Raw genomic sequence first — 25,027 nt, 5'->3', positions numbered from 1 at the left:
CTTGTTTAGTGGACTAACTTTGCACTTGAAGTATGCCTGTTCACTTACGTTTTAACAGGTCTGACACTACAGCTGTATCTAGGCTAACGGCTAACATGCTAACTATTATTTCTATGTCACTAGTCACTTGAAACAAATTTAGGACGATAGGAGACGGGTTGAAATAAACCGAAATTTCCCTTTAAGGCTTAAAATTAAGCATATTTGAGGGTGGGGCTGCTTGAGTGACAGTCTGCCAAGCGCTGCTACAGTCCGTGAGCTCCACCCTCTTATCCAAATTTGGACACTTCTTGCTCCAAAAATCCAAGACGGCGACGGCCAAAATGCTGCACTTGAGGCTTCAAGACGGGGGTCCACAAACAAATGGGTGACGAGTGACGTCACAGTAACTACGTCCATTATTTTTATACAGTTTATGGCACGTATGTGCTCAAAAGTGACAAATCACTGTTTGTTTTAACACAGTCTGCCTCCCAAACTCAGCTGCAGATGAGAGCTCCTGTGTTTCACAAACAAGTAGTTGGAAAATTATTTAAATTTATGTGCAGTCGGAAATCCTTTTTGCATTTTCTGGTTGCATGTTGCTGCATATTTGCATCTTATCAGGAATGTAGTCTGTGCAATCCCACCCCTCTGACAAAATAGGAACCTCGATAAACTATTTTTCATATTATATTTAAAGCTGCCCTTTGCTCAAAAATATTTCTCTTCTTGTTTCTCCACTTGGATGTTTGAGCTTCTCTTTGCTGAATAATGTACATGTAGAGTTTGTTTTCACATTCATCTTCTGGAGAAGGAAGTTTGTTTGTGCTTGCCTTAAATCCCAAGGCAAGCCCAATTTTGTGACATCATGACTAAGCCCCTTCTAATGCACTGCAAACCTCAAATTGTTTGGACATTACCTGGATGAATTGCATGTGTAAACACAAATGTATGGATCAGGTGGATCGGACCTTAAACAAATTTTATCTTGCCAGCTCCCCGGTACAAGGTCCATGTAAAGTCTGTTTGAGCCCACGTGTGAAAAGAGAAGGTAATTGTTTGGAGAATTTATAGCAAGAGAGTGGGCGTGTTGATGACATTTCTATCATGCAGCTTGCATGAAAACTCCTCTGTGCAGACGATATTTGGTATGTGCCCCACGACAAGGAGTGATATCACGCTCATTTATAGTGTGTGGGAGTTTATTGAACTTTAACCTGTTGGTGCAATTGAAATTATAATTAAGTGATAACATTTATTAAAATGATCTTAAAAGGCAGATAATTCACTCTGCATATTAACATGGTGCTGCTCTGGCCCTCATGTTAATCTAAACAATTCGATTCACACATGTGCCACCTTCAAAGTGTTACAGAAATTTTACAGGTTGCATTAAAGTGTAGATAAAAATGACTCTTCTTCAGACATGAAAGCAATATGTGAAATTTCCAGTGATCGTCTTAAAGGAGCTATGTACACACTCTGAGAGAGGATGTGTTCAGACAAATTGTGTGCGTGATCTGAGGAGGGGCGATGATAAATGCGTTGGGCCACTCTCTATCTCTTTTTCTTGCACACACTCACACACGCACACACACACAGAATTGGACCTGTCCTTTTAAACTGAATGTGTACTTGACATCACACATGCTTTAGCTCCTCGTCAAACAAACATGCTCACAATAAAAGAAGGAAATCAAACACATGACACCTTTGTCTGAGGAAGCAAGATAACAGGACACACACACATACACACACGCACACACACACAGACGGCATTTATTAGCAGATTTCTATCTCTTTGTTTCTGTTTTAAACAGGAAATTATCTGTTCTTTAGCTCTTGATGGCAGAAAGTTTTCTCAACAGCTGAACACTGTCTCTTTTCATCCTTCGGGTATAATGAGACAGCCCCAATATGATGCAAACCTTCATTCATAGCACAAAGGCCTTATTGCATCACATTCATGTTGAAGCACAAGTTATACATATTTCATGTCCTGGTGAAGTCCGAAAGGAAAGTTCCACATAAGAGAGCAGAAATCAACTGATTCTGCTTTATTTACATTTTCCATCCTCTTAATCAAAATTTTGCTTCGTTTCATACAGTTTAGTCTGGGCAGTATTGTGTTTTGGATTTTTTTTTTCTGGTCAGTTATTTTAGGAATTTTGCTGTTGTTTTTGTTGTAAATATTTAGATTCCATTCCTATAATTCTTCTGTATTTTTGCATGGCTTTCTGAGACACAAAGCAACTGTTTGGTGTCTGCTCTTTATTGGAAATGAAACTGTTGTTAAATAATTTTGAAACGTCACTTTAAACATTTTTTATGTCTAGTAGAAATACAAAAAATGATAAATCATATAATTATATACAATATATGATAAATCATATGACCTACGCTCCAAGTCATGAGCCTACCTTCGCTAGTCGTCCCTCGATTGAGGCTGGTAACTACAGGTGACTGGGCTTTTGCCGTCATGGCCCCGAGGCTCTGGAATTCTCTGCCTGAGGAGATTAGGCTGGCTAGCACATTACCCATCTTTAAATCATTGCTTAAAATATATGTTTATAGGAAAGCTTTCCCTTTAAATGCCTGATTTGTAATTTTTGATTTATAACTTAAGTGTTTTATTTTTGCCCCAGTTCACACTATTTTTCTTAGCTCTTAACATTTTTTTCAAATATTCTATTGTTATTGTCGTCTTCAATAATAATAATAATTATTATTATTATTATTGTTATACTATAAAAGAAGAAATTGTAATTTAAATCTTTGTAAACAAAGCAAAACAAACACTTGTTTTTCTTGGTGAGCTTTTAATTTCATTAGTATCTTGAGTATCTTGGTTATTTGGTTAGATTTTTGTCTGCCCAGGAGTATGGTCATCTATTCCTATTTTTTCGAAGACTGTAGCTAAATTGGAGAAAAAAACGTTAAATCATCTCTCAGTGTTGGACTGTCTGAACAGCCCAGTCACCATTAGAAAATGTTGGTATTAAACATTTCTGCGACCCACATATCAGTTAAATTTGTGCATTTCACTGTATTATCATCTCTGAAGTGACATAGTATAGGAGCTGACTCTGTCATCTGGAGGTGGAGGGGATGGTGGATGGCGAGATGCCTGCCAAGCTGTTTCAAAACCAATTAACAACAAAACAGGGTGTTTTTTTAGTCACCTGTCTGAGTTTTTTGCCACGAAAAATGTTTTTTTTTTTTTTTTTACCGAAACATTGCTGCCTTTCCAGCCAGGATAGTGCTAAGAAAACCAAGCATTCATGATCTTTTCCTCAACTTAGCCAAGTGTTGTCCCTAAACCTAACCACGTTAACCATGTAAAGAATAAAGTTACGCAAACATGTCCACTACACAATAACATACAAATTTAAATTAGTGGTTTGCAGTAACATACAACGCCAACACTTTTTCTGGTAACTGAGTTGTGTCTGAATCATCTTTTATTTTCTGGATAAAAAAGATCTGACCTGCTTAATTGGTGGCACCGCATTACAAGACATTTCACAATACAGACTGGAAACAGAACAGCAGGTCACAGAGAGTGCAGGCCAGATGTACTCTAGGGCAAAAGCTTCCTAACTCACAGTAAGTGACAAACACATTAGTGTCATAAAGTGATACAAAGAACAAATCAGTCTTAGGTCTGAACATTCTCATTTTTTGAAGCTCTATTTCTGTGTTTCTGCTGGTTTTGTGAAATATTTGATCTGTTCCTTAAACACAACTCAATGTTCAGTTTCAGATTTTAACAACACTAGCAGAGTAGCCAGGGGTGAAAGTAGATTGAAGTTCTTGCTGGTACTACTACTCCAACATTCATAGCCTTATATTGTTCTCCTCCTGCCCCCTGATTCCTAAATCCCTCAACACACCACTTTGCTCCACACCAAAGTAGCTCAACAACTGTTTGTACATAAAGTCATGGTCCCCAGAGGATGAATATAAAATAATTTGGAGTTTGCTTGAAGTTTAGTCTAGCGCCATCATCAGGTCCAGGTTTGAATTTTTCCATTACTTTGGCTTATGATCAGATACCTGCAATACTAACATATCCATCAGCCCCAGTCAGACTTTATGTTCAGTGCTAATCATAAACACATTAGCATGCTAACATGATACAATGATGCCATTGAGAGCCTTAAAAAATATGTTAGCAAATATTTGATCACTTCTGATGGTCCCATCAAAACAAACAGGCCGTTTCTGCTGATAGCTCATTGATTTCCACTTTAGAATTCCTCTCTGCATTATCAGCAACAGCTTATTTGAGCAGAAAGTACAACAAATCAGGGAAGAAAGGTGCTGTTTTATTGTGCAGTTTCATGATGCAGTAAGATGATATTTTTCTGACTGGATCCATAAGATTTTAGATATGAAATGATTATTCTTGTAGAAGAATAGTAGGTCCATCCAACTCTGGAGGCATCCAGGAGGCATCCTGATCAGATGGCCGAACCACCTCAACTGGCCCCTTTCAATGCAAGACATCTGAGCTGACCCACCCTCTGGATGTCTGAGTCCCTCACCCTTTCTCTAAGGCTGAGCCCAGCCACCCTCTGGAAGAAACTCATTTCAGAAACTTGTATCTGCAGTCTCATTCTTTCGGTCACCGCCCAGAGCTCATGACCATAGGTGAGGTTGGGATGTAAATGGACCAGTAAATCAAGAGCTTTGCCTTCTGGCTCAGCTCCCTCTTCACCACAACTGTCTGGCGAAGCATTCGCATCACTGCAGACGCCATGCCAAACTGCCTATCCATCTCACGCTTCATTTCACCCTCACTTGTGAACAAGACCCAGAGATGCTGGAATTCCTTTGCTTGGGGCAGCAACTCAATCCAGAGGGGGCAGTGCACCATTTTCCAGCAGAGAACCATGGCCTCAGATGGGGAGGTGATGACTCTCATCCCAAACGTTTCACACTTGCCTGCAAACTGCCCCAGTGCATGCTGGAGTTCATGTTGTGATAAAGCCACATCATCTGCCCCAAATCAGACCCCATTCTACCCCCAGCTGCATCTTAAGATCTTGCCCATGACTATCACAAACAGAACTGTTGACAAGGCACAACCCTGGTGAAGGCCAACAACCACTGGAAATGTGTTGTGCTTTTGTGCTGAGTATGTAGACACAGCTCTCACTTTGGTTATACAAGGATCGGATGGCTCATAGAAACATCCCTGGTACCCTGTATTCCTGCAGTATCCCCCACAAGACTTCCATTGGACGCGATCATAAGCTTTCTCTAAGTCCACAAAACACATGTAGACTGGATGGGCAAACTCCCATAAAGGAGGTATGACAGTACAAAAAAAGATATATCATCAAATCATGCAGATTTACACATTGACAGACATGTTTCAGTGGAGAACCTGATTTTTATATTGTCCTTGAAAGCGCTGCGGTATTTTGGTGTGAAATTAAACTTCTGCTATCGTGCAAGTGCCTGTGTTTTGGCTCTTTGCTGTTGTGTAACTGCAGCTTCCTCCTGTTCACTTGTTTGGCTCGTTTTGGGTCACAAATGGTATGGCTGAATTGCCCATTGTACTTTCCTAACTCTCTCTCTGTTGCTCTCGTATTCCCGTGCTCTCCTGACCTCTCTCTTGCCATGTGTCACTACCTCCTCCGAAATCACCTCAGCCCAAAACAGTGAGCCTCACTGGCAGTGACATGAGCAAATATTGCCTAATTGGCATCAGCCCCATGAGATGTTTTATTCTTGATAACACTTGTGTTCTTACTTTTATATCTTCCATTTAATTTGTTTTGTTGTTTTTGTGACAGTTCTTCACTTCAGATTTCCTCTTTATGTCAGAGTTGCTATACCTTTACAGTGTCCTTCCAGAGAGACATAGAACTATTAGTTGTATAATAACTCCACTGCAGAGAGAGGAGCTGCTAATAAATTGTTCACATCGTTAGAGGCTGACAGCAGAAACTCATACAAGCATCAACAATGAGTGTGCAGAGAAGCCTCCACTGTTTATCTTAATTTATGTTAATAATTTGCATGGTTCTATGGGTGTGGGTGCGGTAGTGTGAATTATTATTTGGGAGGTGGAATCTAAATCTAAATTCACTCTCTCTGTCAGTTTAGTTTGCCATTAATATTGGCTACACAACATCTAAATACAAACAAGAGTCAGGGACTAAAGGTATAAAGCATCTTACATTTCATTGTGCAACAGTGTTATAAAATGACAAATGAATGAACATTGTAAAGGCTGATGGCTGAGGCTGATGGGAATGTAAAGTGGGTTTACGAAGTGTTGGACAAATTAAAATGTCAACCTCATGGTGGAGCGCGGAGGGAGCTGGACGTTGTAAATATTCGAGGCACAACCCAAACCTAGGGGCGTCTGAAGGCATGCTCCCCCCAAAAATTTTTTCCCATTTAGGGCAGCTACACACACTGTTTCTAAGCTATTTGAGATAATAGAAAGCCTAAAAATCTGTACATCATTTGGAAAAAACATGACAGTTTTCCAACAAAGGAAGGAAAAAAATCATCCTGTAGAGCCTACATCCTGTTTTGCATCTAACTGTTGTCTAACTGTCTTCATCATTCTGAAACCATAACACAACAAAGATTAAGGATGGCTTAAGCATCATTTATACTTCTGCGTCAATTAATCGCAGTACCTATGGCGTAGGCTCTGCGTAGGTGCGTACCCTAGGCTGTAGACTGCATAGTAGCCTGATGTGGACTTCCTCAGAAATGTAACTACACATTGCGGTGACACAGACCTCCTGTTTGTTTTTGTTAGCTGAAAAAAAGAAAAGTCTGCTAGCCACTAGGCTAATTTATGCAATGTAAGATATCATAGACTTGTGCTAATAATGTTAGCATGTTGTGGAGAAAGTGTGTCCAGCAAAAGACAAGTGTTTTGTCAGTGAACCTTGTGAGTTATAATGAAGCCACTGTGTGCACATTAGAATCAATCAAACCTTACAGCACTTCATAGAACCCCCACCGCCAACCAGCATTTTGGATGATGTAACTGCAGAGTGACACAGACACACCACCACACAAAGTACCAACACAACAATAAATCAGCCTTTATTTTCACTCCTGATACCTAAAAAGAGGCCAAAATATGTGATGTTACTGTTTTTAAGTTGACTACTCTACATAACATATGTAGGGTAGGAATTGGGCGTAAAAAGCATTTCTAATCTTAAACCTATTTTTGTTATACTACTGTATGCTGGTGTAGAGTTCACAAAATGAATGTTTAGCTGACAAATCTGCTAGTTTTATATCCATCCCATAATAATCTGGGCTGCTCTAATTGCAAATCAAGGATCCCTAACAATGCCAAGTAAATGTAGGGAATAGCATAGTAGAATAAACAGCATGGGCATATATTATAGTCTTAATGACACAAAGTTAATTGTATTTTAGAAACCTACCATACTGGGGGCTTTTGAGAAAACATTTATCTCCATAGTGGAGCTAGGGGAAACATTAAGGGAACAACAAAGTGATTACAATTCATCCTGAGGGGAGCATGAGTTAAGACAGTATAACCTCAATACCAAAACACAGCTGCTAGCCCTCTGCTAACTGAGTGCTCCTTCTTAACTGACCCGAGCACAGTATGGGCACAATAACCTGTAACTTCAGTCCCTGCTGTTTCTATAGCTTGACACTAAATTGAAAGTTCAAGGCTCAGTGAAATGTATAAATATCTTCCTCTGGACTGACACATCAGCTGGCTGAGTTATTGACATAAAGATTGTACCAGTAACCCTGCTCCTTTTCTCTCTCTCTGCCTCTGCAGCTGGTCTTCTATGTGGTCGTGCAGACGCTGTACACTCTGGGTCACAGTCTGTCTTTGATCGCCCTCACCACAGGGAGCGCCATCCTCTGTCTGTTTCGGTAAGATCAAATATTACTCTATCATCACATGAAATAAAACTCCTGAGGTCTGTGTTGAGGCTGAGTCTTTAAAATACAAAACAGTAAAAAGATAACAACACCACCACCACCACCCCAGAAAACAAAAAAAAACATCCTCATTATTACTGATTAATTACTGCAGATGAGTGGCTGGTGGTAATTTCAAGCTCATCTTTTAGGTTTTTTCATGTTTTATTTCTTCATGTGCTGATTGACATTTCAGCTGAGTCTGAGGAAAAACTGTCAGTTTAATTAGATTTTAAATGAACAAGTGCTGGCAGTTAGCCAAATTCACAGATTTATCATTAATTGTCAGCAGATGTGTGTTTGTGTGTGTGACAGCTTCTCAGTTTACAGCTTAATTGGATTGGATTGGTTTTATTCAGCTTGCTAATTTGAATTACGTTGTGTTGATTGGAACTTTTTTTTTTCCCCCCTTTGCTGAGCCATCAGGATTAGTTTCAAAAAGCCGTTGGGAGGTTTGACCAGATAAGTGAAGTTTCCTGACTGAACTAAGTAAATATGCATAAAACATATGAAGAGATATCATAACCAAGTGACATGAGAAAGATGTTTTAAGGGCTCAATTATCTCAACACTTGACATTGTCCCTACGTACGCTAAAGAGGTTAAGTAAGGAAGTTTTCTTTTCTTGTAATGACATCAGTCATTGAGATTCATTTAAGTGTATTTGTGTTTGATGATGATTAATCCTCTTATATAATCAAGATTAAAGCTCATCTACACCATGGGTATCAAAATTTTACATATTCATGTGATGATGTATGCTCTGATGAAGGACTAATAGACTGAAAGCTCAACAATAAAGTGAAACACTGTGCAGAAATCTTTTCTACCAGTTTGGACATATTGATGTTTCCAGCGCGTTGCCAAGACCAAACTGGGTGGAGTAGTGTTTGTACTGCATCATAATGCTCTAATCCCTGAAATAAAGCGCATTCAATGTTAATAAACAGTAGTTACATATACTTTATCCACAAGTGACGCTTCCCAGGTTGTAAAGGTGTCACATCACGTAAAATCTGTTAAGTTAATTCATGTTTATGTTTTAGGTTTATCATATCATGCCTTAGTTTAGTTTCATGTTTAGTCTTTCATTATCATGAGCACTTTTATGTTAAGTTAAAGTCACTCATGTCTAGTCTTGTCTTTCACTTCCTGTTATATTTTGTACTCACCTTTTCCCTCTCATTTCAGACCCTCCCTTTGTGTGATTTTCCCGCCACTGTGACTGTCTCCCCGCTCCCTGATTGGTCTCACCTGTGTTCCCCCTACCTCATGTATAAATAGTCCTTGTCTCCCCTTGTCTCATGTTGATCAGGAGAGTACTGTCTAGCGTCCAAGCCATCCATTCGTGTTACCAGGTTTTTGTTTCAAGTTGTTGTTTTGTTTGCGAACCTTAGTACTGTTGTTTGATCCTCCAAGAGAGCGTTTTTTGTTAGTACCTTTTTCCTCCATTGAGAGTGTTTTTATTTTATGTGTTTTCAAGTAAAGATTTTTTTGTTAAACCTCACTACCGTCTCCAGAGTGTGCATCTGAGTCCCAGTCATTGTTGTGATGTTCACAACAAAAGGTGTGTAGACCTTCTGGCTGCAGGTTAAAATTAGGTTGCACTCAATCCAGTGTAGTATTGACAGCTATATCACATGTGGATTGGAAATCTTTTTTCATAAAAGGAGACAGAAGAAGAAAGAGGAAGGAAAGATAATCTATAATAACTGAAGAAAAGCCACAACACTAAAACACTCAAAAAAAATTACACATTTTAGATGAGATTTTATTAAATGCAATTTATGAGATAGAAACCAGTTACCAAATTAAATCCAGTGAAAATTTAACAAATTTCAAATAAAGAAAAAAAAAAAACAAGGACTGGCCAGCTCATTCAGTGTGAAAGTCCATGGTACAGGCAGGCAGTCAAAAAATGCACCCAAGGCACTCTCACTGTAGTTAAAAATTCTTTATTGATACAAGGTCAAACCAACGTGTTTCAACTGCTGAGTCTTCATCGGGGTTTAAAATTTAGGAGCTCATGTAGAGGTCATGTGACACAAGGCATATGATATATTGGTGTAACCCTATAGACAAAAACTACACTGAAAGAAATTGCAAATGAAAAGTAAAGGTCTTTGAGTTAAGACTGACTTATGTTTCCAAAATCAACAATGAACTGTATGGGGCCATTATGGTAGCTAAATAGCTGTAAATGCGTATCTCAATCTGTGTGTGCGTAATCAGATTTGTACATGTGTAAAGTAATTTGTAAAAGCGTAATAAAGTTTGTGAATGCGTACAAAAATCTGCAAATGTGTATTTAGAATCTGTGTGTGCGTAATCAGATATGTAAATGTGTAAAAAAATCTACAAATCTGTATTCAGATTTGCAAGTGTATTGCGATCTGTAAATGTATACAACGATCTGTAAATGTGTACAACAATCTGTAAATCTGTACAACGATCTGTAAATGTGTACAACGATCTGTAAATCTGTACACAGATCTGCAAATGCGTACAGAGATGTGTAAATATGTAGACAGATTTGTAAATACCTATGTCTTCAGCTTTGACTCAATCGGGCCTCTCAATTGGCTCTCTTTGTACACGTGATTTTTGCTACTCTTCTGCCATGTGAGATCCGCAAATGTGTGAGAAGATTTGTGTCTGTGTCTGTAAGTGTGCCTCACCCTGAGCACAGGCTCACAGGCGCTACTTTGCTGCGCTGTTTTGTTGCTGTATGGACAGAAAGTGACTGGAATAATGCTATCACTGGGAGGAAGTACTATAGTGTTCAAAGGTATGTTGGTGATGCAAGACCAACAACTAGATCAACTCAAGAGGAAGACATTATCTCTAGGATGAGATTTGGGCATACTGGTTTAGGCAGTACTTTACTTATTTTAAAGAAACATGCTGATGGTAAATGTAGTGTATGTAATACTGCTCAGACTGTAGAGCATGTTATTGAGTACTGCTCCAAATTTGACCAGGAGAGACAGCAACTCATTCAGGGGCTGGAGTCAGAAAGTGTGCCTTTAAACATAAAGACTATCCTCCAGAAAAATTCAGGCGAGGTTTGCTTCAGGTTTTTGTTTTATTTCTTGAGTAGAACTGGTCTGATCAGAAGATTTTTTTTTGTTGTTGTTGTTTTTTTTGTGAATATTAATTTATCCAGACCCACACTCCATTTCGGTAGGTGGCGTTAATGCTTCCATGCGTTGTTTGCCAACCGCCATAAAACTAGAAGAAGAAGAAGAAGAAGAAGCTGTACGGACAGGCTGCATCCTTGGAGGCCCTATAAATGTCTTCCTCTTGAGTTGATCTAGTTGTTGGTCTTGCATCACCAACATACCTTTGAACACTATAGTACTTCCTCCCAGTGATAGCATTATTCCAGTCACTTTCTGTCCATACAGCAACAAAATAGCGCAGCAAAGTAGCGCCTGTGAGCCTGTGCTCAGGGCAAAACAATCTGAAGGTCGCTGCAGCTTGAGCCTGTCAGCCTGTGCTCAGGGTGAGGCACACTTCGAGTTACAGACACAAATCTTCTCATACATTTGCGGATCTCACACGGCAGAAGAGTAGCAAAAATCACGTGTACAAAGAGAGCCAATTGAGAGGCCCGACTGAGTCAAAGCTGAAGACATAGGTATTTACAAATCTGTCTACATATTTACAGATCTCTGTACGCATTTGCAGATCTGTGTACAGATTTACAGATCTCTGTACACATTTGCAGATCTGTGTACAGATTTACAGATCTCTGTACACATTTGCAGATCTGTGTACAGATTTACAGATCATTGTACACATTTACAGATCGTTGTATACATTTACAGATCGCAATACGCTTGCAAATCTGAATACAGATTTGTAGATTTTTTTTTACACATTTATATATCTGATTACGCACACACAGATTCTAAATACACATTTGCAGATTTTTGTACGCATTCACAAACTTTATTACGCTTTTACAAATTATTTTACACATGTACAAATCTGATTACGCACACACAGATTGAGATACGCATTTGCAGCTATTTAGCTACCATAATGGCCCCATATAACTGCTATGCTTAAGTCTAAATTGTGTTTTAAAAGAAACTACTGACCTTTTCCTCTCTTACATCTCCAGCCATTTTTGTTGTTGTTAGAGTTGCAGGAATCCAGCAGTAGTGGCATCACATGAGTGACCAATGTCCTGAATTAAATTTTTTATTTCAGTAGCAGTAAAATGTACTTAAAGTATCAAAGTAAAAAGTACTTGTTATGCAGAAGAATGGCTCTTGTCAGGGTTCAATTATTGTCTTCGTATTATACTACTGGATTATGTTTTAGATTTATATTAATGTTTAAGCAGCATTTTATGTTGCAGCTAGTAGAAATTGTTTTAATATACTGTTACGTAGATTGACCTACAGCAGTGTACAGTATCTATGAGTTCATCATAGGTTTTGTATAACTTTATCACAAAGTAACTGCTGTTATATAAATGTAGTGAAGTATAAAACACAGTTCCCTCTGAAATGTATGGAGTACAAGTATAAAATGGAAATACTCAAGGTTACTCAAAATTGTACTTAAGTACAGCACTTGAGTAAATGTATGTAGTTACATTCCACCACTGTTATCCAGCATTTTTTTTAGCTGCTGGTGCATTCAATAGCATTAAAAAAAAATCAGAGTTGGTGTGTTGCTACTAGTGAGACCGGAGACGATGTATATTAACTTCCTCCCTCTGAACAAAATGAAGCGAAAATGTCCTGGATATAGCTGCTGCCATTTTGGCTGGTCATACCCATACACACCACTGACTCAATTGTGAACACACCAATTAACACAGGCAGCTGTCAGTCATGATGTAACATCCCCTTTTTATAGCATCAAATAACTAGTTAAAACCAAAGTTATCAGTGAACTCTTGAACATACGTCAGTGTGACAAGAGCTTCCGAAAATGACAGAATCCATCTTTGATGAAAATGTATTTATTGTTTTCTTTGATTTTTTTAAATTAAGGGGGCAATGGAAATGTTTTGGCTTCACTTGCTGTCATGCCGTCTCTCCTTATTATACATTATTACAGTATATGGGTGAGACGAACTTATACTGCTCAGTTTGAGTTACAAATTTCAGACGCCATAACACTTCGCAGCTGTTTATGATACTATGGGATAAGATTTTACAGCTGCGGAAAGCTATCAAAATGACAATGATTTTAACTTGTGTCTCAGCAATCACGAGGTAATGACCAGAATTACAGCAAAACTTGAGAGAGCTTCAGCTTTTTTGCCAGAGGACCCTGCATTTTCTTGCCACAGTGCTTTATATATGGGCCCCTGCTGTGTCCAGGGGCACCTCCAGAAATTTTTCATAGGGGTAGCCAGATGAGGCCACCTAAAATCTTGGGGTGGCACACCAAAACTAAAAGCCATAATTTCAGGATTTTATTATACTGTTGTAGTATATAGGCTAGTAAAAAACTATCAGAAAGACTTAAGGAAACGCCTACTGATATACGTTGGTTTATTGTGTTACATTTAATGTTACTAATGATCTAATCTGCATAGACTAATAACAGTACAGTTAACATTTTGAGTTCCACAATAATCTTGTTTTATTGTGTTATGTAGGCTAAATGTGTTAGGCGATTCATTGTTTTTAAAATAGGCTAGTTATCCTTTTCCTTATAAAGACACATATACAGCTTAATTTAAACGTGTACATTTATTGTAATCAAAACCATTACTGGGAAAAAGCAGGTACTGGCAGATACAAACAGAAGCAAGTACAGAAATACCCATATCTTTGCTTTATGTAACAAGAATTTCCCACCAGGGATCAATAGTCTTTCTGATTTTGATTACCAGGCTATACAGTATGTTTAACAAACACTCATATCATTGCTTAATGTAATACAAAAAAAAATATTACAGTTACAAAAAAAAATCCCACCAGGGATCAGCAGTCTGATTCTGATTACCAGGCTATGCAGTATGTGTAACAAACTCTCATATCTTTGCTTAATGTAATACAAAAACAATTAGATTTACAAGAAAAAATCTGAATGAATGAATGAGTGACATCACTGTATTTTTTTTCCTGCTGTATAGCGCACCGCACATCGCCACTCACTAGGCTCACTTTTTTCCATAAGGAGGCCAACAGTAGAATTCACCACATGACAAAAGCAGACAAGAACTACCGTAGTTTAAGCGCTGTCCTTGGTGCTGAAGATGTCCCCGAGCCTGTTACAGGCAGCGGTTATAACAAAATCACTTTAAGCGCTGTCCTTGGTGCTGAAGATGCAAAAAAACAAAACAAATGTCTGTACTCCAAAACTCACTACCTCTGACATGATGAACCAAGACAGTGTACATAGATAAAAAAAAAAACAACATCAGCAGAAAAACAGAAGTCCTGCAAACCAGCAGCAAGCGGCAATATAACGTGGCCTATTAGGCTACTACTGTTATCCAAACTAAATTAAAGGAAGCAAAGATTGTTTAACCTATAATTCTGCATTATGTTGCCTTCTTTCCACAGCTAATACATTATTTTTAACGAATGGCTCAGAGAAATGCCGTCTAGCAAAGTTAAATATTTTCACCACCATTTTAGTTATGAAATAGCCTCACATATGATATTCAAGGTGCACGCACACACAAGCAGGATCTCACACACATAAAACGTGACTGGAATTAATTAACAAGCAGTAAATGCACAGTGGGGGTTATTTGTTTTCTGTATCGGCGTGAGGCGCTGTGTTAATTGAGTGAATCGTCCGAGCCGGACACGTATTAATTTGAGTTTGATTTAATTTAATTACACTAAAGTTGTTGAGTTAAACTAACCATACGAGTCCTCTTTGTTTTTATACAATTTATTGTTGCATTTTGAAAGCAAAAAGAGTTAAGTTTTTTTGGGGTTTCATGTTATATCAGGGGTTTCAGCTTGACACGGTGAACCTGTGCCTTCCGTGACCTGTAAAAGTAGCGTTGTGACATAAGCCTCAGTTTCTGTTGTTGGCGAATTGTTACAAGCTGAATTCGCTGGTCAAGGCTAGGCAAAACGTTAGTACAGGTGAGATGACAGACAGATGGATGGTTTGTCTCTAACAAAATACTTTCTGTAGACGTGCTGCAAGAACGGATTAATGCTTAATATAGCCTACATCTGCAGCCAGAGCACATTACGCTGTCAATAGGCTTTATGTGTGGGGAATACCAGGATGTGTTATCCAAATAAGGGCATGTACGTCACATATAGCAGATGGATGTGATTTCCCATCGATGAGATAAACGCAATTGTCCTCACAGTCCGTGCCGGCGCAGTGAGGGAGAAATGCACAGACTGCTTCATGTTGGAAGTGCTGTGGTCGGACTAACTGGCGGTCGGACTACTGGGTATGAAATCCGACAGTCGGAATAATGGCATTAAAATGGTCGGATTAGACATTATGGGACTAAAACGATAAAACTCGTTGTAGACTTGCATGGTCGGATTAGGGGTAGTCGGAGTTATGGGTAGTCGGACCTATGGGAGGTCGCACTAACGCCTGGTCCCCACTGGTGAGTGGGGTGGCCAGCAAATTTATAGGGGGGGCCGTGGCCATCCCTGGCCACCCCATGGTGGTGCCATTGGCTGTGTCAATGCATTGATCATACCTAAAAGAATGAGAGGGACTATATTTAAACAGTGTTGTTGCTGGTCTGAACAAGACACTGATTTACATCATCAGGTGTGAAGACCATTCAGAGCTCACAAAATTAAAAGAAGTCATGAATGAATTGTGAAAGCCAGTGCAGGGTCGTCAAAACTGGCATGATGTGTGTTTTAGCATTATAGACTTTTCCACATCAATGAATTTATGGTAGTAATTGCACAATAAATAATATTGGCAAAAAAATAAGTAGGCAAAGTCAATGTAAAAGGGAGCTTTTCAAACACATCCTAAAATGAAACTAATTTTTCATAATCTGTGTATATTGTGTATGTGTGTAACATCTGTGCAGGAAGCTCCACTGCACCAGGAACTACATCCACCTCAACCTCTTCTTCTCCTTCATCCTGAGAGCCGTGGCTGTGTTGGTGAAAGACGACATCCTCTTCAATCGAAACTCCCAGTGCTCCAACCAGCCGTCACTGGTGAGGTCACCAAATCTATCCGCCACTGAGCCAAGTCGCTTCACATTTGTGTGTCAACAGCACAACAATCACAGACGGAAAGCAGATTCAGCGTAATGCTTCCAATTACTGTTTGGAATTTGAAATGAAAATGTAAATGAGGTTTTGCAGAAATGAGACTCAACATTTTTCTATTAACTGGAAATTTTTGCCAACAGCTCAATCTTATAACATAATAAAAATGGGCAACAAATCTACTGTGACAGTTCATTCACTCATGCCAGAATACAATTTAGTTGTGATGACTCTACATGACTAATATACAGCAGAGATGACGAGAAACTCCTCTCCATCCACGTATTATATTGTGATTGAGCCTGCATATTGTTTTCTTTTATACCTTAGCCTGCAGGCTTTTTTTCTGCAAAACACTTTTTCATTTAACAAAACAGTCCAAACTTCTCAAATGTATGTGTTAAATGGAATAGGCCACCAAAAATGGTCATTCACAGGAACACTCTCTCAGTCCTTAAATGACAGAATAAGTTGATTTCCACTGACTTCTATACATATATTACTATCCTAGCAGCAGCAGTTTGAAACACGTCCTTAAATTATTAGACGAAAAATTCGTAGTTCAATTTAGGCAACAAAACTAGGAGGTTATGTTCAGAGAAAATATCATAGTTTGGCTTGAAATAGGTACTTTTTTTTTTACTAATGTAACGTGACACATGTCCAACACATTCTCACTCCGTCCTTGTCACATATTGACATTTGGTCATGGACTTTCCGTGTTCACATACGTCGTGTAAGGTACCCTGGGTGCAGGCGTGCCGGATTCATTTCAGAAGTGGGGGGGCCAAAAAGTGCTGTGCGTCTGGGGCTTGTCACCGTGTGGGCGTGGCTACCTGTGTAATGTCCAGTTAATAATAGGGACTAGTTAAAGGTGCGTAGTGATCAGGGATTGAAGTACAGCCTGAGTGGAGTGTGAGCTTGCGCAACAGCGGCAACAGTGTGTTTTAGAGAAAGCAGCAGTATCTTGCAGCAAGTTACACGCTTGTCCTCTCTCATTAAAAAGATGGTGAAGAAAGACAAAGAGTCAGATAATGTATTTAATCACGAACTTAATCTTGGGAGGAAAAAAGCAAACAGTTTATTTCTTAACAGTGTTTGCATGAAACCTGAACACTTTGAACCCTTTATGGATAGGGCTGTACCCAAATATTTGGATATTCGAATATTCGTTTCTATGGATAGGTATTCGTTATGAAAATTTGGTATTCGATGTTCTTTTTTTTTTTTTTTTTTTTTTAACATATTTTTATATAGGCTTAGCTGTTTTTTCGTTATCTTTTGAATTTAATATGAATTATGGAACCGTTTTTGTCAACGTTTGTTTCCCCCGTTTTGTACAATTAATTATTGTTTAAAGTTTCAACAAGTTTCTGGAGTACGACCGCGGACTGTCACCTGCTCAACGCATCATTACCTTCGGATGCCGTGACAGTAATAGCCCAGTGATTATAATAACAATAATATCAAAATATAATTTACAGACCGATTTAACAGACGATCACTGCTGCCCGACCCGCAGGTCCATTTGCGGGTCCCGCAGGTTACGGGTCGACCCGCGCATCACTACTCAGCTCAGTCTATAAAGGCTGTACACACAACAGTAAGGCTATAGACATTATATTCTATTCAGGCCGGCAGAACCAGCAGCGCATCGGCTCTACAGTGCACGGCACTGCTGATTAACCATTTTATTGCATCACAGAGTGTCTGCCAGCAACCAATTACTTGCAGAGGCTTCCTACAACTTGTTTCAACGGTTCCGATTTAATCAGAAGACAAATTAAACAGGATGACTAGCCAATGTGAAAATCAAAAGAAAGCATAGAATAATGTACTGAAGGAGACTGTTGTGCCATCACATTTTTTTGTGGTTTGAGAGCAAAGATCCAGCCGCTGCTGTGCAAAACTCTGCAATGCAATTCTCAAACTTGATTGAAAATCAATTTCGGAGTGGGGCTGGTTCGGAACAGCGGTGTTTCGGAATGGCGGGCTGTCCCCCTGTTGGAACATTGTGCGTGCACAGCCCTTCACCACCTGGATCCTAAAATAAACACCTGTTTTATTACATAATCATGCTTCCGTGTTGTGCCATTCAGAAAGATCCTATTTCTGTCATTCAAATAACAAGAATTGTGGCTTAATACTCTTAATTATGACAGCCAACTTACTGAAAAATGACGGGTTTAAATCATAATTTAAATCCCGTCCCGGACATAACGTGCACAAGCTCGGGCCGGGTTGGGCTGGATTTTTTGGGCCCGATCATAGCTCTCTTAGCCGCTCTCGTTTCCCCCGAGCCGCCTCAAGAAGTGCCTGCTCTCGCCCTGCAGCTACGCGGAGTCCCAAAACGCCGCTCCACCTCTGAGCGCAGCAGGTCCAGGGCCTCTGTAGCCTATGTAGTCAGGCAGGCTGCATATCACATCAAAAGCACAGATCTATGCATTCATGATATGAAAGAGATAAATGTAAGTCAGACAAATTGAGTTTAAATTCAGATTCTTTATTTTTTGTTTTATGTTTGTGTACTATGGAGCCGCGGAGGGGCATTGAGAAAAAAATAAAACACACCAGCGCTAGAAATGTTTGATTGCGAACCAGATAGGCCTACAATTTGGCTCGCTTTTTGATTTATTTCTATTTTTTATAACTGAGGAGTTCTTACAATACGGTGCCAGGGTTAGTGGGGATTACTGCTAGGTGCTGTTGGATAGAGCCAGACGGCTGAGAGTCTACCCGGAGCCTGCCGAGGATGCTTGAGGCTTTACCAGGCAGTAACAGGTGCGCACAATTGAGTGCCTGCTGGAGACTGTATCTTTCTCTCTATGGCCCCTCTCTGTATTTTACCTACCTTATGAGTGGAAGTGAAGAGTGAAAGTCTTTTTTACCGTAAGTAATGTAATATTGGGACCTTTGATTCGGCTTAAAAATAATGTGGCCCCCCCCCCCCCCCGCTTCCGGCGCCGTTGCCTGGGTGCGATGTAGGGTTGGGTCGGTTCTCGGTAATACCAATTCGGTCCGGTACTCCGTTTTATTTTTTGAGACCGACCGGACTGCATACTTGGGCAGAACTTACGCGGAGCGGACGCCGCGGCGGTCCGCCTGGTAAAAGTGGACATCCGCAAGCCCAGTGTCACACAAAAGACTGTTCAGCATGTATTTTTCACATCGCGGGGATTTGTCACGGACATTTTTACATGTAGTCCGCTCCGCTTATAGTACGCCTGAGTCTGTGAGCACCTGTGTCTGCCTCTTCACCAAGCACACAGCAAGCAGGAGAGAGAGGGGGGTGGGGCGGGGACTGAGCTAGGAGGTGCGAGTGTGCATGCGCCTCTACCGTAGCCTGGAGTTTGTTTAATAGTGATGGGGAGTCGATAATGGCGCCACTATGGCGACAATTTGGCTTTGAGCCAGACGAAGGAGGCAACCCTTGTTTGCACTGATTGAGCAAGCTGCAAAATTTATTTGTAAGGAATAAAAGAAACAACTTGTTACTGTCACTTTGTTGTCCTAAGGTCATTTTTTATTTTAAATGAGTCAATTGCGCCCCCAAGTGGCGAAAATCCAGTATTACCGACTTGATGCGGTTTTTTACAAAAACCGGACCGTTTTTTTTTTTTTCTCATACCGACCCAACCCTAATGCGATGGTTGTTGACGCTCTGGGACACCGTGTCAAGTTCTGCCTGTCACATGCATTGTCCTCTTTCAAAATACACGTCCGATATCAGGAAATTTAACGTTACATACAGTCGCTTTCAAAATAAAGGAACTACGTCTGTACAACACCACAAATTGATGTTTTTTTTCCTTCAACAACAAACGCACATATTTGGGTTTAGGCAACAAAAACATGTGGTTGGGTTTATGAAAAAAGAACTTACCCAGGAAAAAAAGAACACGATTTGGCTTTAGAATCTTACAGGACGTGAACACCGCTCTGGTTGGACCCATCCACCACCACTCCCACCCGCCTGCCCCAGTCTGACTTTTACCGCTTTAACTTTCATCATTGTCCCACCGCATTTCCTCCTTACGCTGCCAGGAAACAATAAACTGTAATGGCAATTGGCTGCATATTGTGCCGATGTTAAAGTATGCTACACATACTAGTATACTAGGCTACCTTGTTATTAAAAGAAGTCAAGTGGGACTTTGGGGCACATACGCTGGTCTCCTGTGTGAAAATCCTGTGCTTGTTTGATCGTGTTTAATCATGAATTCCATCCTATAGCCCAACCTATGTGGACTTCTTCCATCTCTAAAAAACATTACATGGACTTTCTTACATTTTACACCATGTCACCTTACCTCCTCTGCTCCCGTAATAATTACTACGGCCACTAGAGGGCGTCGTCTTTTTAAACTGCTCATACAATTGACCTCTTGGGCCATTCACAAGGTTGTATGTTGCTTTAAAAAAGTTTGCAGAGAAAGTCAAGTTGGACTCACAGCAATTACAATGGATTCCGATGAAGATCTAGAGTCACAGCAAAAAACAAAAAGAAAAAGACAAACATTCTTAGAAACTTCTAAAACGACTTCTGCAGCATAGTCCAATGGCGTAAATATTGACAGACCCAGAAGCTGCCAGGGGCCCATGTTGTGAATCCGAGGGCACAGTTTACACAACTGTTAGCATGGATTTAGGCAGCATTCACACCAAGTCCAGTGTTGTGGTGAAAATGTCACTCCATCCATTCCTTTGGGTGGCACGTCTCGGCTGTGTCTGTGGGGTGAAAAGTTGAAAGGGATTCAACTTTTGAAGATACAAGCAGTCCATGGTAACAAGTAATACAGTCTGTTTCTATTGTTAGTTATTATAGTGAGTAAAAGAAATGCAGTATGTATTAAGAGCTTGTACTATCCTTAAAAGAGGGCACTCTCTTGTTGAATTGTTTGCGTGTGCGTGCAGGTGTTTCTTTCCTGACAGGAAAGATACTACAGTAATGATAATCAAAAGGTTGTCTACAGATTGTTTCAGGCAACATAAACTTTCCAAAGACAAATACTCAGTTGCTGTGAGCGAAATTGTTTCCACTCCCCCAGAAATGGGCCATTTAAGCGACGTTCCCTCACTGCCTCACAACTCTTTAGCTAATCACCCCAACGCCAGATTTGCTGTAAATACAGCCTTACGCATCAAGTTTTATTTGTCTACTCCATGGAGTTGTTATTCGAAGCCATCGTAACTGCTGTGAAATCAAGCTGACTACAGCTGCCATTCTCCATGAAGCTACAAAGATTCACCTTTCAAACCAATAAGTAGTGAACAGGGCTGTACCTCTTTATAATTTAATAATTTCAATAATTAACTCAATCATTTAAATGATTCTTTTTCATGAACATCATTGAAAGTGTTTTAAAGACAAGAACAATATGATCATTATGGAGGATGTAGTTTGCTGTTGTATTGCATTCAGGGTTCCCACACCTTCCTAAACATCAAATTTAATGACTTTACAGGCCCAGTTCCCTCAAATTTGAGGATGCAACATAGCACAGTGATAATTTTTATATTGTGAAGAATAAAAGCTCACATTAAAAAGAGAGAGAGGTTTGAATGTATGAACACTTGCTGTGCAGTGTTACAGTGATGGCAGACAATTTTAAAAGAACTTAAATTTCTGTTCTTGCACAAAATACTGTATATAAATTCAAGCACTTTCAATGGAGTACCTAATAAACTGGATATGTTGCATGGACACTGTTAAGTTTGAATTTTACAGCTTAGCATTACAGAAATACTTAATCTTTTTGCACAGTAGTAAGAATTTAATATGAAAAGTGGCAAAAATGCAGTAACTGCATAAAGTTAACCAAATGATTGTTTAAATCAGAAAATATACACAAGATGATCATCCCTGTGTGTTCAAGATGCAAACCACAAATCGTAACTTACACAGATCAAATCCAGCCAGGTGCTCCTTCATTTCATGTCTTCTCTCTGCTGTCACTATCTAATTAAAGCATAAAAACACTTCAAACCAAATTATTATTAGAAATAAAAGTACACAAGACCAAGAGTCTCACTGGCAACTTGACAGCTTTTGATGCTCTCTAAAACTTTTGATGCTCTTGCGCACTGATATTTTTTTTGTTAACAATTTTTATTAGTTGTATGATAACATAAAAAAGGGCAGACAAACAGACAGACAGTAGATGTGCCTGCACATCGATACATTTGGGTATAGTGGCATATTGTCCTGTATCCATTTATAAAAAACAAAAAAGGGTGCATCATGTCCTACAAAAAACAAAAACAAAAAACAACAACACTTTCCCATTTTGCAAGTAAGGACATGCACAGAAATTTGAGAGTTATCATTCAGCAAACAAAGTACGGGGCAAGATGGGACCTCCCTACTGAGAATTTTAGATAAGGATTTGGTGACTTGTAACCAAAACAACAGTACTCCAGGGCATTACCAAAATATATAAGATAAGATAAGATAAGATACACCTTTATTGATCCCACAATTGAGAAATTCCAGTGTTACAGCAGTGAAGGGTAAAGAGTCAAATTAAAGATTTCAGTATTTAAAAACTTAAAAAACTAGGCATGCAGAAAAAAGTACAAAAAATACAAGAAACAGCAATAAATGATAATAATAATAATAGTGAGCAGTGGATAAAAAGTGAGCAATGGATTAAAGTGAACATATTTAGTGCAAAGTGAATATTGAATGTGCAAATAAACAACAACATGGGGGACAGCAATGCTTATAGTGGTGTCCATAAAGTGTGTGTAAAGGTACCTAAGCAGCATTGCATACCTAGTTGGCAGAGAGGAGATGATTCCAACTTCATTGAATGTCTAAGTCTGGGGGTGAAATAAGTTCTGTGAACAATCTTTAGGTGTATGGTTTGGTGATTAGGATTTTTGAAGCTTTAGGGTTAGGGTTAGGGTTAGGGTTATTCCACACTGTTTTCCATGCTATTTCAGAAGTGATAGAGTCATAATCATTCTGCCAAGATGTTTGGATTGCCATTGGTTTGTAAGATGCCTGCAATATTTGAACATACAATGCTGATACAGTTCCCCTGGTGTTGGTGTTGTACAGTTGTTTTGCCAAGTCATGTTTAGGGAGCTCAGAGTTCCATGGAACACCATAGGTCTTCATGGCAGAGCGAAGCTGAAAATATAGAAAGCGAGAAAAACAACATAAATTATACTGTTCCTTTAAATCATCGAATGTGTGAAGGCCATTAGTATCAAATAACTGTCCAAGTATGTGAATCCCATTGTTTGACCATATTGAGTAAGCCGCTGGTCGACCACCAAGCAATAAATTATGATTGTGGAATATTGGAGTATGATAATGCCATTTATTATTTGTGTTAGTATAGTCAGTCACCAGCTTCCAGGTTACCAAAACAGTTTCAATAATAGGACCAAAGAGCATTTTAACTTGTCTGATAGGAGTGTCTGTATAGATTAGATCCTGTAATCTACATGGATATACTAACTTTGCTTCCAAAGAGTGCCAAGAAGTGCGATTTGATGGATCCAACCGTGATTTTATAGAACGCAATACAAATGACCAATGATAAACTTTAAAATCTGGAACACTCCAGCCTCCAGCTGATTTCTCTCTCTGGAGAGTTATAAGTTTGATCCTTGTTTTTTTATTATTCCATATAAACTCACTGATCAAGCTATCTAGTCTATTGCAATATCCCTTTGGTGGATTCAGAGGAAGCATGGAGCTCAGGAAGTTAATTAAAGGTAATGCCATCATTTTTATAATTGAGATCCTGGCATCAAAAGATATAGGTTTTGACATCCACTTACCTAGGTTGGTTCTAATCTTATCTAAACATACAGTGTAATAATTCTCAACAATAGTTTCTAAATTGGGAAAGATGTCGATTCCTAAATATTTAAATTGATTTGCAGTTGGAATATTAAATTGAGTCAGATCCTCTCTGTTATTTCTTAGTGGTAAGAGTGCAGATTTTTGCCAATTTATTTTGAATCCTGAGATATTGCTGAAGTCTATGAATAACCTAAAAATATAAGGAAGCGACTGTGATAATTCACTAATAAAGAGGAGCACATCGTCTGCATAGAGTTATATATGATGAAAAGTGGACTTTATTGTAATAGGGACGGTATTAGTGGATTGATGTACTTGTTGTGCTAGAGGCTCGAGAGATAAAACAAATAATAAAGTTGACAGAGGGCACCCTTGGCGGGAACCTCTATAAATTGGGAAATGTGGCGAGCAGGAATCACCAGATAACACCATTGCTCCTGGATTTGCATAAAGAACTTTAATATAACCAATAAAAGATTCACCTAGTCCCATATGATCTAATAAGGCCCAGAGGTAGTCCCATTCAAGTCTGTCAAATGCCTTTTCGGCGTCGAGAGTTAAAATTCCAGATGAAGTCAAGAAGTCAGAAAATTCCGGAGTGAAATGTAAAATATGTGATAGTCTTCTTAGGTTGTCTGAACTTAACTGGCTTTTCACAAATCCTGTTTGATCACAATGAATAAGTTTTCCTAAATATTTATTGAGACGACGTGCCAATACTTTAGCATATATCTTCATATCTACATTGATCAACGATACTGGCCGGTAACTGTTGCACAATATTGGATCCTTATGTTTTTTGAGGAGAAGTGATATCAAGGCTGTATTTGTTTGTTTTAGAAAAGAGCCCTTTGCAATTGATGTATTTATCATTTCCAGAAGCACAGGGCCCAATTTGACCCAGAATTTGACATAGACTTCAATGGGAATACCATCTGGTCCAGGAGACTTACCCAAATTCATCTCATGTATTGCGTCCGATAATTCTTTTAAGGATATATTTGCTCCTAAGTCAGCTGCTTCTGAGCTAGATAATTTTTCCAAATTTAAGTCAGTTAGAAAATTTTTGTACATATCTCTA

The 25,027-nt window shown here is 39.1% G+C and overlaps 1 protein-coding gene across 1 annotated transcript in view; it reads left to right on the top strand.

The window, feature by feature from the left end:
- Positions 1–25,027, top strand: part of LOC126383256 (vasoactive intestinal polypeptide receptor 2-like) — a 94,628-nt gene that overhangs the window by 53,166 nt on the left and 16,435 nt on the right. The window contains exons 5-6 of the mRNA XM_050033762.1: positions 7,787–7,884; positions 15,941–16,073. Of these exons, the coding sequence (XP_049889719.1) occupies positions 7,787–7,884; positions 15,941–16,073 (231 nt within the window). The remainder of the gene's footprint in view (positions 1–7,786; positions 7,885–15,940; positions 16,074–25,027) is intronic.

The sequence above is a fragment of the Epinephelus moara genome, chromosome 21, assembly GCF_006386435.1.
Source record: "Epinephelus moara isolate mb chromosome 21, YSFRI_EMoa_1.0, whole genome shotgun sequence".
NCBI classification, from domain to species: domain Eukaryota; kingdom Metazoa; phylum Chordata; class Actinopteri; order Perciformes; family Serranidae; genus Epinephelus; species Epinephelus moara.
Note: the sequence above shows the minus strand (reverse complement) of the source record. Positions and strands in the feature narration are given on the sequence as shown.